We start from the raw sequence: 17,881 nt of genomic DNA, 5'->3' as shown, positions 1-17,881 counted from the left end.
CCCACACATACACAGTCACTTGATTTACGACAAAAGGCCAATGCACTGCAGTGGGGAAAAATGATTTTTTCAACTAAGGGGTGCTGAATTAATTAATTTGATATTTATGTGGAAAGAAAATCTTGACCCCTATCTCACACCATACACAAAAATAAATTTCAGATAGACTGTAGAAGTAACTGTGAAAAATAAAGGTTCTAGAAGTTAAATAAATTAATATCTTCATGGTCTTAAGCTAAGTAAAGGTTTCTTAAACACGACACAAAAATAATAGCCATAAAGGGAAATACTGATAAACTGGATCACTAAAATTAAGAACTGCTAGTCAATAAAACACACCCTTTAAGTCAGGGAAAATACAAGTCACATACTAGAAGACATTTTCAACGTATGTATCATACACAGACTTATGTAGAAAATATAAAGAAGTCCTACAGTGTTTTGAAAAATAAAAGCCCAATTTTTTTAAGAGGGAGAGAGAGCACGAGCAGGGGGGAGGGGGAGAAGAGGGAGAGACAAAGAGAGAATCCTAAGCAGACTCCATGCTGAGCGCTGAGCCCTATGCAGGGCTCTATCTCACAACCCTGAGATCATGACCTGAGGCCAAAATCAAGAGTCAGATGCTTAACTGACTGAGCCACCCAGGTGCCCCAAAGCCCAATTTTTTAAATGGGCATTTAACAAAGGAGAACATCCAAATGGCTGAGAAAACATATGAAAAGGTGTTCAATATCATTAGTTATCAGGCAACCTAAAAGCCACAATAAGGTACCATTACATAACCATACCAAGTGTTAGGAAGCAGTTAGAGCAACTAGAACCTGGTGGGTGTGCAAACTGGTTTAACTAATTAGAAAAATCACATGATAATACCTACTAAAGCTAAACATGCACATATCCGTCATAGCAATTCTACTTTTAATATTATTTTTAATACATAAAAAAACATTTATGGGAATACATACAAACCAGAGAAAGCCCTGAACAGATTTCTTTCAACAAACCATCAAAAACCCCAGAGAGAAACACATCCTTAAAACTGGCATTACATCAGGAATTCTATTAGTTCCGATATGAAACATCCGAATAATTCTTTTGGTACTTAATATGGACTATTAGCATGGATTGGTAGAAACAAAAATCTATGTTATTCGCTGTATTTCCTTCAATAATAAACATTAAACCATATTAACTATTTGAAAAATTCCATCTACTATGCCCACAGGATACCAGCACTCAGATGGGAGATGAGAAGTAAAAGGTAGCAGGAAACCATATGGACAGAGTCATATGGCTTGTGATTCTAATGGTAGCTGCAGATGAGGTCACTTATCCCTCTGTGGCCACACGAATTGGTCAAGGGCAACAGAGGCTTCATCAGCAATGCTCACAAAAACAGCCTACCCCTTCCTGGGCATTTTCAACGTAGAGAGCAGACACCTGCTACCCACCAGTCTCTCACAAGACAGGACTCGTGTCAACCTACCACTACATTATTTGATTTGCTCCTAATCGTTACTATTTATAGTCCTCAGAGTATACCCATGCACAAGGATAGCATGTGTACACGTGCAGCTATATATAGCAAAAAACAATTTCTCAAAAATAGCTGTTTGGAAGACCATATCTTGTTCTATTAATACTCACATACTGCAGTATTACATAACAAATTTTTTCCAATTCTGTTATGCTAATATGCAAATAAATGAACTCAACCATAGCCAGGAGCTAAATGTACTAATCAGTATGGCCTTGTGTATCTCTAACTACAAAAGAATTTTACATGATCTCTTTCTGTTCTAAAAATCCCATGAATCTACATTATTAATTACTTTTAAACCCAGCTGCTTGGTTTCTGGGATATTAATAACTGCAAATCAGTATATTCAGCATGCTCCATGAAAATACCTGAATACCAATTACCTAGTAATGTGTTGTAAGTATTAAAAAGTTCTATAACTTCATAACAATTTGACAATTCCAAAACAATAACAGGGATAGATACTATCAGCAGCAGCTCACCTAAAAACAAATTGTTACTCATTACTATCTGCTTTACCTACTGGTAACCTAAAAAGTGAGTAACTATAAATCAACATTTTGTTAAAAAAAGAAACAAAAATGGAAAATGACCTCCCTCCTAAGAAGTTTTCAAATCCATCAAAGGAAAGCAGAGAGGAAAAGGACAAAATCCTAGTTTTGTGGATCAGACAGAAACCTGTGCATGCTGGAGAGGACGATCGCTATGGCTTTTTGTTAATTAGGTACATGTTGGCTTCATCCCAAGATTCAGCCACAGAAGGCCAAAATTTCCTAAAATTCAGTCATCTATTTTAGGACTGGTAGAAACTGCTATGATCAAGGAGTCAGAATGCCTTAGGTAAGTAGGAGAAAAAAGGAAAGAGCCAAAGATACATTTCAGAAGATGAAATAGAAAGTGGGTGACGAGCAGTTCAAAGTGTGGGCTTTCAAGTCAATCAAACCTGGTCTCGTGTGGGCTTTGCCTCTTACAAGTTCTGTGACCTTGCCTGGAAATTCCCAAACCTTGAAGAATGAGTTTCCTTGTCAGCTAAAAAGGAATGATAAGGTCTCCTTGCGGGCTGTGGGGAGACTTGCATGAAATGATGCATACAAAACATTTCTTAGTATCTCTTCTACACCAATCCTTGAGTTGCCAGAAAGGTAGAATTTCTAACACTATGACAAAATATGCTGAGGGATTAGAGATCCTACATCTTCAATTCTATTAGTACTCTATATTCTTTTATGTATTTTCTTTTTTTTTTTTTTAAGATTTTCTTTATTTATTTGAGAGACAGAGAGAGCACAAGCAGGGGGAGAGGCAGAGGGAGAGGGAGAAGCAGACTTCCTACTGAGCACAGAGCCCAACATGATCCTCAATCCCAGGACTCTGAAATCACGACCTGAGCCGAAGGCAGTCCACTTAACCACTCAGGCACCCCTGTATTTTCTTTTTTATTATTAATTCTGTAGCATTCCCAATTAATATCTTTTGACAATCCAATAATAATGACAATAAAAAGGAATTAAATTTCTTAAAAATAAACTAAAAGTAAGCAGAAACTACAGGTATCACTTAAAGAAATCAAATACCAGAAAAGAGATTAAATGCTTTAACAAACAGTAAGATCTTTTGCCATGCTTTTTAAACTTTGATAGCATAAATCAAAAGAAATTTTGAAATGTCTGCTCTTATTTCAGGGGCATAAAAGGGACAGGTCATTTATATTAACATCTTGCAGAACAATTCTTAAACCAACCAAATTCCTGGATCTAAATTCAATGAAGGTATTTCCTTCCATTTGATTGTTTCTAAAATTATATATGTGAAATAAATTTCTTCTTTGAAGTACAGAGCCCACTGAGTTTTATATTCCAATCAAAACCAACTGGAGTTGGAGGACGTCCAAAATGGCAGCATAGGAAGATTCTGAACTCACCTCCTCCCACAGCCACACCAAATCTACAGCGACATACGGAGTAAGTACTGCTGAAAAAGAACTGAAAACGAGTTGAACAACCCCCTCCACAACAAGGGATAAAAGGGCCACATCAAGATGGGTAAAAGATGCAGAGAGACAGGGTCTTGCCAAAAACTCCACCCCAGCACAGCAACCCACAATAGAGAGGGATTTCACAGGTCCAGAGCTTCTCCCTGAGGAGTGAGAGTATTGTTCCCCACATGAGGCACACCAAACCCTGGGACCTGCACTGGAGAGACGAGGCCCCCAAAATGTCTGCCTCTGAAAATAAACAAGGCTTATGTCCAGGGGACCTAGAGGTCTACGGGAATCTGAGCTACTCCTCTTGAGAGACATGTGTGTGGACTCGCTCATCCTAGGACGAGCACAAAGGCAGCAGTTTGAAAGGTGACTGGATAATAAATGGAGATTGATTTGCTATTCATAAAACTGCCAGAGGGACAGGGACCAGGTGGGGTTCTTTGGGGACAGGGGCACTGGTGAGCATCATTTTTGCACTCTCCCTCCACCTCACTAGCTCAGGTGGGTGCACGTGGATACAGCCTGGCTAAAGCTGCCAGTATGCCCCATCCCTATGCCCTTCTCCTGTATCTCTAAAGCTATGGGCATGCTGTGCCCCCAGTGCTCTTCCCCAGCATCACGAACGCCACAGACAGGCTGTACCTTCAGCACTCTCCCACAACCTGTGAAAGAGTTCAAAGTAATGGTCATAAAAATGCTCACCAAACTCAAGAGAAGAATGAATGAACACAGTGAGAACTACCACAAAGAAACAGAAAATATATGAAAGTACCAAACAGAAGTCACAGAGCTGAAGAATGCAATAACGGAACTGAAAAATATACTAGATGGGTTTAACAGCAGACTAGATGAAGCGGATCAGCAACCTGGAAAACAGGGCCATGGAACTCACCAAAACAAAGCTGCAAAAAAGAAAAAGAAAAGAATTCTAAAAAGTGAAGATAGGGGCACCCGGGTGGTTCAGTGGGTTAAGCATCTGACTTTTGATTTCAGCTCAGGTCATGATCTCAGGATGGTGAGATCAAGCCCTGCATGGGCCTCTGTGCTCAACAGGGATTCTACTTGAGAATCTCTCTCCCTCTATCCCTCCCCTGACTTGTGCGCTCTCTCTAAATAAATAAACAAATAAATAAAATCTTAAAAATAAATAAATAAAAAGTGAAGACAGCTTAAAGGATCCATGGAACAGCATCAAGCAGAACAACATTCATATTACAGGGGCCACAGGAGAAGGGAGAGAAAAAGCTGCAGAAACTTATTTGAAAAAATTAAGGTTGGAAACTTCCATAACCTGGGAAAGGAAACAGACATCCAGGTTCAGGAAGCACAGAGAGTTCCAAGAAAGATGAGCCCAAAGACATCCATACCAAGAAACATAATTAAAATGTCAAAAGTGAAAGATAAAGAGAGAAGCTTAAAAGCAGCAAGAGAAAAACAACTTTTACATACAATGTAATCTCCATAAGACTATCCACTGAGTTTTCAACAGAAACTTTTCAGGCCAGAAGGAAGTAACACTATATATTCAAAATGCTAAAAGGAAAAAAATTTCAACCAGGAATACCCTTACCCAGCAAGATTATCATTCAGAATTAAAGGGATGATAAAGAGTTTCCCAGACAAGCAAAAACTAAAGGAGTCCATCACCATTAAACTGGCCTTACAAGAAATGTTAAAGAGACTTCTTTAGCGTGCAGGGAAAAGCCAACAACTAATAACACAAAAACATAAAAGTAAAAATCTCAGGGGTAAAGATAAATATACAGTAAAAGTAGTGGATTAACCATTTAATAAAACTAGTATGAAGGATAAAAGACAAAAGTAGAAAAATTAGCTATAATTAGTTAAAGGATACACAAAATTTAAAAATGTAAAATATGATATCAAAAACTTAAAATGTGGGAAGTAGGAATAAAAATATAGAGTTTAGAATGTGTTAAAATTTAAGTTGCAATCAACTTGCTTGCTTTATAGGTTGTTTTATAGGTTATTATAAGTGAACCCCACGGTCATCAGAAAACAAAAACCTATAGCAGATATATAAAAGATAATGAGAAAACAATCTAAACAAAACTAAGGAAAGGCATCAAATCACAAAGGAAGAGAAAAAAAGAAGAAACAGAAAGGATCTATGAAAACAGCCGGAAAACAATTATCAAAGTGGCAATAATTAAATACCTATCAATAATTATTTCAAATGTAACTGGACCAAATTCTCCTATCAAAAGGCAGAGTGGCTGAATGGATTTTTTTAAAAAAAGAAGATTCAGCCATATGTTGCCTACAAAAGACTCACTTCAGATCTAAAAACACACACACTAAAAGTAAAGAGATGGAAAAAGATATTCCATGCAAATGGAAACAGAAAGCTGGTGCAGCTATACTTATATCAGACAAAATAGACTTTAAAACAAAGAGTATCATAGAAGACAAAATAAAGGGCAGTACATAATGATAAAGGTATCAATCCAACAAAAAGAATGTAACATTTGTAAATATTGATGCAACCAAAATAGGAGCACCTAAATATGTAAAGCAAATATTAACAGACCTAAGAGGAGAAATTGACAGCAATACAAAAATAGTAGGGGACTTTAGTAACTACTTAGATCAATGGATAGATCATCCAGACAGAAAATCAATAAGTAGATACTGACCTTAAATAACACTTTAGACCAGATGGACAACAGATATATTGACATGGATAGACCAGATGGATATAGAGATATATTAATTGGTATATATAAAACATTCCATCCAAAAGCAGCAGGATACACATTCTTCTCAAATTTATATGTTACATTCTCCAGGACAGATCATGTGTTAGGCCACAAAACATCACAGTAAATTTAAGAAGACTGAAATCATATCAAGCTTCTGCTCTGACCACAATGGTATGAAACTAGAAATCAATTACAAGAAAAAAACGAAAAATCACAAACATGTGGAGATTAAACAACATGCTATTGAACAACCAATGGGTCAATGAAGACATCAAAGGGGAAATCAAAACATACCTTAAAACAAATGAAAATGGAAATACAATAGTCCAAAATCTATGGGATGCAACAAAAAAACAGTTCTAAGAGGGAAGTCCATAGTGATAAAAGCCCACCTCAAGAAATACAAAAAATCTCAAATAAATAATCCAACTTAACACCTAAAGGAACTAGAAAAAGAAGAAAACAAAGCCCAGAGTTAGCAGAAAGAAGGAAATAATGAAGACCAGAGCAAAAATAAATGAAATAGAACAAAAATTAGAAATGATCAATGAAACTAAGAGGTGGTTCTTTAAAAAGATAAGCAAAATTGACAATCCTTTAACTAGACTCACAAAGAAAAAAAAAGAAGACACAAATAAATCAGAAATGAGAAAGTTACAATGAATACCACAGAAATACAAAGCATCATAAGAGACTACCATGAATAATTACACACCAAAAAGTCATTGACTGTTGACGACCTAGAAGAAATGGATAAATTTGTAGAAACATTCAATCTTTCAAGACTGAATCATGAAAAAATAGAAAATCTGAACAGACCAATGACCAGTAAGGAGACTGAATCAATACTCAAAAACAAAAGTCCAGGACCAGATGGCTTTACTGATGAATTCTACCAAATATTCAATTAAGATTCAATAACTAGGGGCGCCTGGGTGGCACAGCGGTTAAGCGTCTGCCTTTGGCTCAGGGCGTGATCCCGGCGTTATGCGATCGAGCCCCACATCAGGCTCCTCTGCTATGAACCTGCTTCTTCCTCTCCCACTCTCCCTGCTTGTGTTCCCTCTCTCGCTGGCTGTCTCTATCTCAGTCAAATAAATAAATAAAATCTTAAAAAAAAAAAAAAAGATTCAATAACTATCCTTCTCAACTCTTCCAAAACACTGAAGAGAAGGGAATGCTTCCAAACTCATTTTACGAGGCCAGCATTATCCTGATACCAAAACCTAACAAGAACACCATAAGAAAATTACAGGCCAATATCCCTGATGAACATAGATGCAAAACTGCTCAACAAAATATTAGCAAACCAAATTCGAGAACACATTAAAAGGATCATACACCATGATCAAATGGGATTTATTCTAGGGATGCAAGGATAATTCAATATCCACAAATCAATCAACAAGATACTCCACATTTAAAAAATGAAGGAGAAAAATTATGTGGTCATCTTAATAAATGCAGAAAAAGGATTTGACAAAATTCAATATCCATTTATGAAAAAAAATCTCAACAATGTTGGTATAGATGGCATGTACCTCAACATAATAAAGGCCATATATGACAAACCCACAGCTAACCTCATACTCAACAGTGAAAAGCTGAAAGTTTTTCTCTTAAGATCAGGAACAAGACAAGGATGCCCTTGTCTTGCCACTTTTATTCAACACGGTATTAAAAATTCTAGCCAGAGCAATTAGACAAGAAAAAGAAATAAAGAGCATTCAAATTAAAAAGGAAGAAGTAAAACTGTCACCATTTGCAGATAACATGACCCTAAAGACTTCAATGAAAAACTGTTAATTAATTCAGTAAAGTTGCAGGATACAAAATCAATATACAGAAATCTGTTACATTTCTATACACTAATAATGAACTATCAGAAGGAGTTTTTTTAGATCCCATTTACAATTGCAACAAAAAGAATAAAATACCTAAAAATAAATTTAATCAAGGTGGTAGAAATTCTGTACACTGAAAACTATAAGGCCCTGAAGAAAGAAATGAAAAAGACACAAATAAATGGAAAAATATTCCAGGCTCATGGATTGGAAGAATTAATATTATTAAAATGTCCATAGTACCCAAAGCATTCTACAGATTCAGTGTTATCCCTATCAAAATTCCAACGGCATTTTTCACAGAACTAGAACAAATAATTCTAAAATTTGTATGGAACCACAAAAGACCCCAAATGGCCAAGGCAATCTTGAGAAAGAACAAAGCCAGAGGTATCATACTGATTTCAAACTATACTACAAAGCTATAATAATCAAAACGGTATGGTGGTATTGGCACAAAAACGGACACACAGATCAAAGGAACAGAATAGAGAGCCCCAAAGAAAAGCCACACATATATGGTCAATTAACACATAAAAAAGGAGCCAAGAACATATAATGGGGAAAGTACAGTCTTTTCAATAAATAGTGCTGGGAAAACTGGACAGTCACATGCAAAAGAATGAAACTAGACCACTATCTTAGACCATACATAAAAATTAATCCAAAAGGGACTGAAGACTTGAATGTAAGATCTAAAACCATGAAACTCCTAGAAGAAAACATAGGCAATAAACTCTTTGACATTGGTCTTGGCATTAAATTGTTTTTATCTGACTCTAAAAGCGAAGACAACAAAAACAAAAATAAGTGGGCCTATATCAAACTCAAACACTTGTACACAGCCAAGAAAACTACCAACAAAATGAAAAGGCAAACTAGTAAATAGTAGAAAGTATTTCCAAATGATAGATCTGATAAGGGATTAACATCTAAAATACATTTTTTTAAAAAACTTCATATAATCAATAGTAAAAAAAAAAAATCCAAATAAAAAATAGGCCTAAGATATAAATAGACAATTTTTCCAAAGGAGACATACATACAGGTAGCCAACAGACACATGAAAGGATGGTAAATATAATTATCAGGGAAATGCAAATCAAAACCACAATGAGATATCACCTCATACCTGTTAGAATGGTTATTATTAAAAAGATAAGAAATAACAGGTCTTATATAGGATGTGGAGAAAAGGGAACCCTTGTACACCATTGGTGGGAATACAAATTGGTGCAGCCACTATGGAAAATATGGAGGCTCCTCAAAAAATTAAAAACACAACTACCATATGATCTAGCAATTCCACTTCTGGGCACTTATTCAAAGAAAACAAAAATACTACCTTGAAATATATAGGTACCCCTATGTTCATTGCAGCATTATTTACAATAGCTAAGACATGGAAACAACCTAAGTGTCCACTGATGGATGAATGGATAAAGAAGACACGGGTTATACAATGGAACACTATGCAGTCATAAAAAGAATGAAATCTTGCCATTTGTGACAACATGGATGGACCTTGAGTTATGTTTAGTTATTATGCTAAGGGAAATAAATCAGACAGAGAAAGGCAAAACCTATCATATGATTTCACGTGGAATTCAAAAAGCAAAGGAACAAACATTATAAAACAAAGCTTGTAGATATGGAGAACAGATTGTTGGTTATCAAAAGGGAACAGTCTTGGGGGTGGATGCGATGGGGAAGGGGACCCACTATATGGTGATGGCAACTAGACTTATTGTGAAGATCACTTTGTAATACATACAAACATCAAATTACTATGATGTACACCTGACACTAATAAAATGTTTATATCAATTTTACCTCAATTTAAAAAAATAGTTGAAGTTTAAATAATATCTTGTTTGAAACCCTAAGGTACAACATCCATGCCTATTTATTCATCCATTCACACATTTATTCAACAAGTATATACCTAAAAACATGCTTTTCACAAGACATTAAACTAGGTGTCTTTGTAAACTCAAGGTGAGTAAGATGAAGTTACCTAAGAGGCAGAAGGAAACGCGGCTGTATAGAGATACAGACAAGGTGGTGGCTGGAAGACAGAGAAAAGAACAATTCATTCTAAGAAGTGATTACCTGCAGAAGCCCTTGAAGACAGCACCGAGGAGGAAAGCACCCAGGCTGAGAAAAGAGAGTTGTCAATGTAAAGGCAGGGAGAGCAGGTGCACGGGGCTCCAGCATAGCAGATCGGCACGGTGACCGCATTATTTATCACCCAAACCAGGATGCCTTTGAGAGTGAAAGGAGGCACTACTAATAATTTTTTCAGGACAAAAGGTGTAAACCTGGACTGTCCTGGGCAGATCAAGACATACGGGTGCTCGGCTCAATGAAACCGATGTTCAGGACCCTCTGATCACTTAGCGGGAGCGACTGACGCATGCGCACTGTTGTACTGAGGAATCAGATTTAGAAAGGCACCAAAACAAATCTTTTTTGAAACCATCTTTAGAATATGTCTGAGAAATCTCTCTGGGTACATTCTGCATATTTCAAAAGACAAAACTTCCAAAATGGGCATGGCAGATCTCCAACTCAAATGGAGCTAAGTGAGTTTGCTCCTCTCAGGGTAAACTCTAAGAGAAACTAAAAATCAGAAAAACAAACATACTAGGTAGTGCTTATTGAGTGCCTCTTAGACACCATGCACTGCTCTGAGTATTTCATGCACACATCATCTCACTTAATCTTCACCACAATGATATGGGGGGGAGAGTGTTATTCTTTCCATTTTAGAGACTATGTAACTAGACACACAGACTTAAATATCTTCCCCAAGGCCACACAGAAAGGAAGAGGGGGAGCTAGAATCTGATCCAAGCACTTAACTCCACACCCTCTATTTTTCTCACCACTATTCTGCCTCCTGAATAATCCAGACATGCAACATGTGGCCTGAATGCAGCCCAAGACCCCAGAGTGCACCCCAAGACCCCGGAGTCCAGCCCAGCTGAAAGTATTAGCTAGAACATGCTTTACCCAAGTACCCCTGCCAAGTGACCAAGCACTGGTGGCCAGCAGTGCCTAGCCACCTGCCCTCCTCTACACCTTGGAACTAGGCAGGTATCAAGTGTCCTGCCAGCAGCCTGGACCGTTCACATAATTGTCATGAAACCTCAGTGTGATTAATTACATACTTTGAGTGCTCTAAAGCTATGCAATTATTCTGACACAAGGAAAATAGGTACTACTGAAACTTCCCCGGTGGTTCTGACTTGAGTCACTACTGATACTCTTACGCCAAGCACAACCCTCTTGATCTACCACTATTACCAGTAGAAAAAAGCCAGTCAGACAGCTTGCAAACACAGTGTCTGGTAAACTGGTAAAAAAAAAAAAAAAAAAAAAAAAAAAAATTTGAATATCCCTTGCACTACAGAATCCCATTAATATAAAATAAAAATAATATAATATAAAATAAAAAATATAAACTAAAAAAGCTAAACTAATCTAGAGGCCTGGTAGATGACTAATGACAGCCAAAACTTAGTATTAATAAGAAATAGAGCATCTATTCTTTTTTTTTTTTTTTTTTTTTTTTTTTAAGTAGCTGGGCATGGAGCCCAATCTGCTCACAACCCTGAGATCAAGACCTGAGCTGAGATCAAGAGCTGGATGCTTCACCGACTGAGCCACCCAAGCCCCCTAAAGCATCTATTCTTGAACATATATGTATAGAATAAAGTCTGGAGAGAAGATATGAATGTTCATACTTCATTTATGTCTGCATTTTAGGCTGTAAATAACACTGCCCTATTTTGTTGAATAATGAGGAATGGGTAACTAAAGTATTTTTAAAAAGGAAAAAAGAAGAACAGTCTAGTTTAGCACCCTTTGCAGAGCACACAGAACTATAAAAGGAACTGAAAAGATTCTGGGAGAGAGCATTCTAAGAAAATAACTTGAGTGACCAAGATCATCAATTAAAAAAAATTAACAATTTCCTGTCAGTTGTCTATTTGGATTTGGTGAAAAAAACAACAGAGATCAAACAACTGTTTTGAGGAGAGGCTGGAAAACAAGAAGGGGGGCAAGTAATTTTTAGGGTATGAAAATTAATACCCCCTGATTACTCCTGAAAACTGAACTCTGAATTGTGACAAAAGCTCTTTGAGTAGGCTGAGACAAGCAACCATGCCCCGGCCTTCCAATAGTTATCTTATGTGGCCTAAAATGCATTAGGACAAAGTGAAGTGGCGAGTTACCGACTGGGCATTAGAGTTTTCTGACCTAAATGATCCAGACTGCCTAGCTATCCGGACAAACTCACTTTGTGAACCAGTTACTGTTTGTTTAATATTTGTGATATGCCCACAAGTTTGCGGGGCATGTGGTTGTCGCCCCTTCTCCGCCATTTGAAAAAAAAAAAATCTAAAGCCAAATGCAGATATTATATTAAGATCCATTTCAAGAAATGGTTATTGAGTGCCTGTTATCCATGCAGAACTGATAAATATAGCCCAGGTTTTGCCCGCAAGGAGTCTAATTTATTTAAACCATAAGCCAATATAATATCCATATGTACTTTTTATTATTTTATTTAAATATAATTTAATTTTGTTTAAATGTATAATAGATGCAAACATCTGCTTCTTCCCACCTTGGGACGCTCAGCATCGAGACATAAGGACATACCCGGATGTAAAGGCAGTAAAAGTGCTTCCCCTACACACCCTGATACTGTGATAGTAACGATAATGGTGTTAAGGAAAGTAAGGGCTGCTACCTTGGGCAAGATCAAGCCACTGTCCCAATGAAGCTGGAGGCTCTGATCAAGCAGCCCAAACAAGTAACCACAGCTGCCTGGCTCTAAGAGCTCTCGACTTCTGCCTCAGAGTCTTTGGTTCCCTCCAGTAACCCCTAAGTTTAAAGGGAAAAATTAAATCTGGCAATCCAAACCACCAGTGCTGCCTTAATGATAGAGAAAATTTAAAACTGCCAGAGTAATCTGGGGGGCAGTGGAGTGACGCCATACCAAAATGGGGTACAAAAGCCAGCTCTGGCCCCTTCAGAGAGTGGTTCACCTCTCTGTGGCAGGACCAAGTCACAGAATTATGTTAAGCACTCTTCATGTGTTTTGCGCATAGTGTTTAATAAATAGGGCCTATTGTTATTACTCTTAACTACCAAAATAATGCAATGGCTGTAGTTCCTACTTATCAAAAAAGTACCTAAGATCAATGATTGCCACAGGGGGACTGGGAGAATTTTTTGAGAGTGATGAGACTGTTCTAATATTTTGACTGTAATGGTGTTTACATGAATGTGGGTGTTTGTCAAGTCTCATAGAACTGGATACCAACAAGAGCAAATTTTACTTTATGCAAATTATATCACCTTTTTAAAAGTACTGATAATACTCAGTTTTAATTAAAATAAACCACTTTATTTTTTTTTTAAAGATTTTATTTATTTAGTTGACAAAGACAGCCAGCGAGAGAGGGAACACAAGCAGGGGGAGTGGGAGAGGAAGAAGCAGGCTCCTAGCAGAGGAGCCTGATGTGGGGCTCGATCCCAGAACGCCAGGATCACGCCCTGAGCCGAAGGCAGACGCTTAACGACTGTGCCACCCAGGCTCCCCGAAAATAAACCACTTTAATGGGCATTTTAACTTCATTTATTTCTAAAATTAAAAGGAAATCTAAGGCCTAAAATGCTACTTCACATTTTTAGACCAGGTCTTTGAATTAAAGGCTTGAGCTATTTGTAAAAAATGGAAGTCGCCTGAACAATTAAGCAAATTGACTGTTTCAAAAGAAAGCGTGGATTATACCAAATGGTGTGATGAAATGAAATATGGAAAGAGAAAATGAAAGTGGTGTTTTCGTTTACTAGATTACTTAAGATGACAAACACAATGGCCGCTTCCCTCAAAATTTGGTAGTGGGCCTTTGTAAATAATCTAAAAAGTGTAGCATGATTTCCAATAAGCTAAGGAAAAGCAGAGAAGGCTGGTGATGAATTCCATGATTTATTTATGTTCTCGATGTATTTGTAAAAGATTCTATAGGGCTGCTCACTCTGAATTTTTCATCAACACTGTTACCATAACCAAGGAGCTCTTTTTTGTACAGATCTGTACATCTATTTTGGCAGAAAATGTAGTTTTACAACAATTTCTTACTCAACACCATATTTACAAAACAGATGGAGTTCCAAAGAAATCATTTTAAATGAGAAATATAATTCTGGTCAGCCCACAGTGTATTTCTGCATATGTCCTGCATCTCAGCAATAATCCCCTTTCTGTGCCCACTGCTCATCACATATGGGCTGTTATTTCTCCCTCTCACTTGGGGATCCCCACCTAAGAGGAATGTCAAGATGGTAATGAAAATGGAAGCTAGGAAACAGGCATAGCTCATAAGCCCAACATTTCAACCAAAGCAACCCCATCAATACTGGCTTGCAACTCCCTGCCATGCCCTCATCCCCCCAATTATCACCTTGCTTACCCATCTATTCCCACCTCTATCTTTCCATCACCTGACTGAATTCATCCCTTATATTCAAAAAGAACATAAGGAAACCTGGGAAAGATGTCACTAGTGCTTTTTTACCTGAGCTTCTGTTAAGTTTGTTGTTGTTTTTTAACAAAAGTGAAATAATTTCTGCCATTCATGTGACAAAAATGTCTGTGCCCTATTCATTGCTTTATGAAATTTGACGTTAAAGATTTCTTTATTCTATCAGAATATCGTCTTCATACTGTTATGTCTGTAGAAAATACCACGCTGAGTTTCTAAATCTTGATCCTACCAATTCAAGGGGAAATACACCAAGTTAGTTACCTACTCAAATATAGCATACCCCTTTCTATAACCCAGGCTTGATCAACTTTCAAAGCTATTTCCATAGTTTCAAAGGGTGTTTAAGAAAATGCACATTGACACAAAGGAAAGAAAAAGGCGTAAATCAAGTCATCTTGGGAGGTATAAGAAAATGAACAAGATATAAGACTAGGGGTAAGTACCAAACCACCAATTTTAGAAATTAACAGAACTTAGAGAAAACATGTACTTCCTTATCATGCCTCCATTCATTCAGGAAGCAATCTATTGAGCCCCTACTATGTTCCTGGCAATGTGTATCCAGGGATACAACTCTGAACAAGAAACCACCTGCCTTCATTAGAAAAAAGAAAAATGACAAAGATATCTTTCAAAGTTTCAAACTTCAAAAACCAGTGATTGCTGAATAATTAATGATTTCCCTATGTGCTTCTAGAATCTTCAATGAAGAAATGATATCTACCAACAAAGTCTCAATTCCACATATCAGAAATATTGGCAAATCATCCTTCTTCCCATTCTGAACATAAAACTAAAACAGCTGTTTTAATTAAATAAGTTACACTGTGGATCCCGCTATGGACACCAATAAAGCTTGATTTAAAAAAAAAAAGGCCCTCCATAAAATTGGGGGATAAAATTAAAATTAGGTAGGCTGGTATCTTCTCTGGAATTTTCACCTCAAATGTCATTAACACCACAATGCGATATCACTACAAGTATCTGATAGCCAATAAAAACAGACATGACACATAACCCTGCTAACAGGATTGATTATCACGCATAGTTGAAAGCAACTTCCATGGAAACATAAGCTACAGAGTAAAAGAAAATATAAAGTCACCTTTTAAAAGCCAGGTATGCAGCAAAAATAGGTTACTTTCCTTAAACTCTCAATGCCTACTGCAGGTAGTTAATACACTTGATCTTTAAGTCCTTCACTTGTGCCCTTGCCCAGACATAAACTGTACAAACAGATGACAAAGCGAAAAGCAGTTTCACAACTGCCTGTTACAGAGAGTAGGAAGGTGGTATATTTCACCAGATTACTGCAGAAGCTGATAACACCATGAGACGCTACAGAGTACTTAGAAGACTTCTGAAGGTCCAATTAAATTTCAAATACCACCAGTGCCAACTCTCTTTACTGTGGCGTGTTTTGCCCTCTCTCCCATGGGTTATCAACCACAGGAAGGGTGGGTGCAGCCCTGTCAATGTGCTTTACTGCTCACTGTCCTGGTAACCCCTTGATTTTCAGAGAGCAATGTTTTCATATTTGCTCTGAACGTAAGCAGAATGAGCTACTCTTGCCTCAGGCTCTGCTCTTCTTAGCTCATCAACTATTTTTTTTCACTTCATGTCACGAGAAATATTTTTACATTGCAGACCAAAATGTAATATTAGAATGAAACCACCGCAAACTCAGAGGAGTTCCTAATATTACTTTTTGAGTTTAAAATGCACAAAACAATTGCTGGCTTTCTTCTGCTAAGTAACACTATGCAAAAAATATCAAAACCAAGCAAACTGCTCAAAAGTACTTCCACAGAACTGGAGGCCTGCCTACTGCAGCAAGGAAAAGATTAAATTGTGCAGAACTGTAATGTCTCAGTGCTTTTGAGCCTAAGAAAGCGGAAATCTTCATTTATGTTCAGAAACTCCATTCCCCTGTGTGACTGAGTGACCGGAGATTTCTGCACCCTACAAGTAAAACCATTTGCTAGAGGCAACTAGATACAGATCAGAAGAAGCCTATTAAATAAGCTCTGTTCACCATCTGGGATTTTTAAGAAAATGTTTTCACAAAACCAGTGTCTTTAACATACAATAGACACCTTACAGGGAGTCTGTTACCAGCCAAGGCTACCACAGAAAAGCATGTCCTGCCCAACCACGTACAGGCCGTAATGCCAGGCTAGTCCTGGGAGAGATGACAGCCCCAAGTTCAACTGGGGAATGTTTGAGCACAGATCCCCCTGCACATTAGGGATCACCTCTCCATTCTTTCCAAATGCCATTTGCATCCAATGCCTGCTCCAGCAACTCAAGTACCGGTGCTCCAGTGGTTCCCGTTAGCAGGGGACTCCTCTTACAGCCCCCTCCTTCCACCACCACTCCCCTCTTGGGAACTGACCCCAGGGGTGGCTGGGGGTGGGCGATGAGCCCCCTTCTCCCACCTACCTTTATGATGCTGCTCCGGCGGGGCAGGCCGCTGGGTTTGCTCTCCCGGGGGAGGGGGCAGGCGGCCGGGCTGGGGGTCGGGGCGAGCGCAGCGCCGCGGGGTCCCCTGGCGGGGCTGGCTCGGGCTTCGTCCCCGGACACGCCGAGGCTGCAGTCTCCGTTGGAAACCCCGCCGCTGTCATAGCGCGCCCGCCCGTGGCCGAGGCGACCTCCCCCGCCGCCGCTGCCGCCGCTGCCGCCGCCGCCGCCGCCGCCTTCCCCGGCTCCAGCTTTCAGGACGCCCTTGGAGCCGAGGGTCGGGCCCGGGGAGGTGGGCAGGGCCCCGCCGGCGGCGCCCCCCCGGCCGCACTCCGCCATGGGCGCCCCACGACCCGCCAGCACAAAGCCGCGTCCCCGCGTCCCCGCGTCCCCGCCGCCGCCTCGGGCCGCCGCGCGCGGCCCCTCCTCCTCTCCTCCTCCCGCCGCCGCCTCCTCGGCCGCTTCTTCCGCTTTTTTTTTTTTTTTTTTTTTTTTTTTAATTTAGATGTGATGTTTGTTTCGAGCTCTCCTCGCACACGGTTCAAGTCGTGGCGGCAGAATTATCGGAAGATTCCTGCAGGGGAGAGGAGAGAGAGACACAAGTCAGCTCCCGCGGCGGCGGCGGGGCCCGGGCTCCCAGTACCTGGGGAAGGAAAACACGCCCCGGCACACGCGCCGCCGCGGGCGCCAAAAATAACCCGCGCGGGCCGGGCGCCCACCAGGCCACGGGGCACCCCCCCGAGGTAACGCGGCGGCCGCCTCAG

General features: G+C 39.2%; 1 protein-coding gene across 1 annotated transcript in view; it reads right to left on the bottom strand.

Moving 5' to 3' along the window:
* Window positions 1-17,477, bottom strand: part of PLCL2 (phospholipase C like 2) — a 184,604-nt gene extending 167,127 nt beyond the window's left edge. The window contains exon 1 of the mRNA XM_026496951.4: window positions 17,100-17,477. Within this exon, the coding sequence (XP_026352736.3) occupies window positions 17,100-17,456 (357 nt within the window). The 5' untranslated portion in view covers window positions 17,457-17,477. The remainder of the gene's footprint in view (window positions 1-17,099) is intronic.
* Window positions 17,478-17,881: the final 404 nt, after the last annotated feature.

The sequence above is a fragment of the Ursus arctos genome, unplaced genomic scaffold (assembly GCF_023065955.2).
Source record: "Ursus arctos isolate Adak ecotype North America unplaced genomic scaffold, UrsArc2.0 scaffold_20, whole genome shotgun sequence".
NCBI lineage: Eukaryota > Metazoa > Chordata > Mammalia > Carnivora > Ursidae > Ursus > Ursus arctos.
This window is presented reverse-complemented; position numbering and strand designations above follow the sequence as displayed.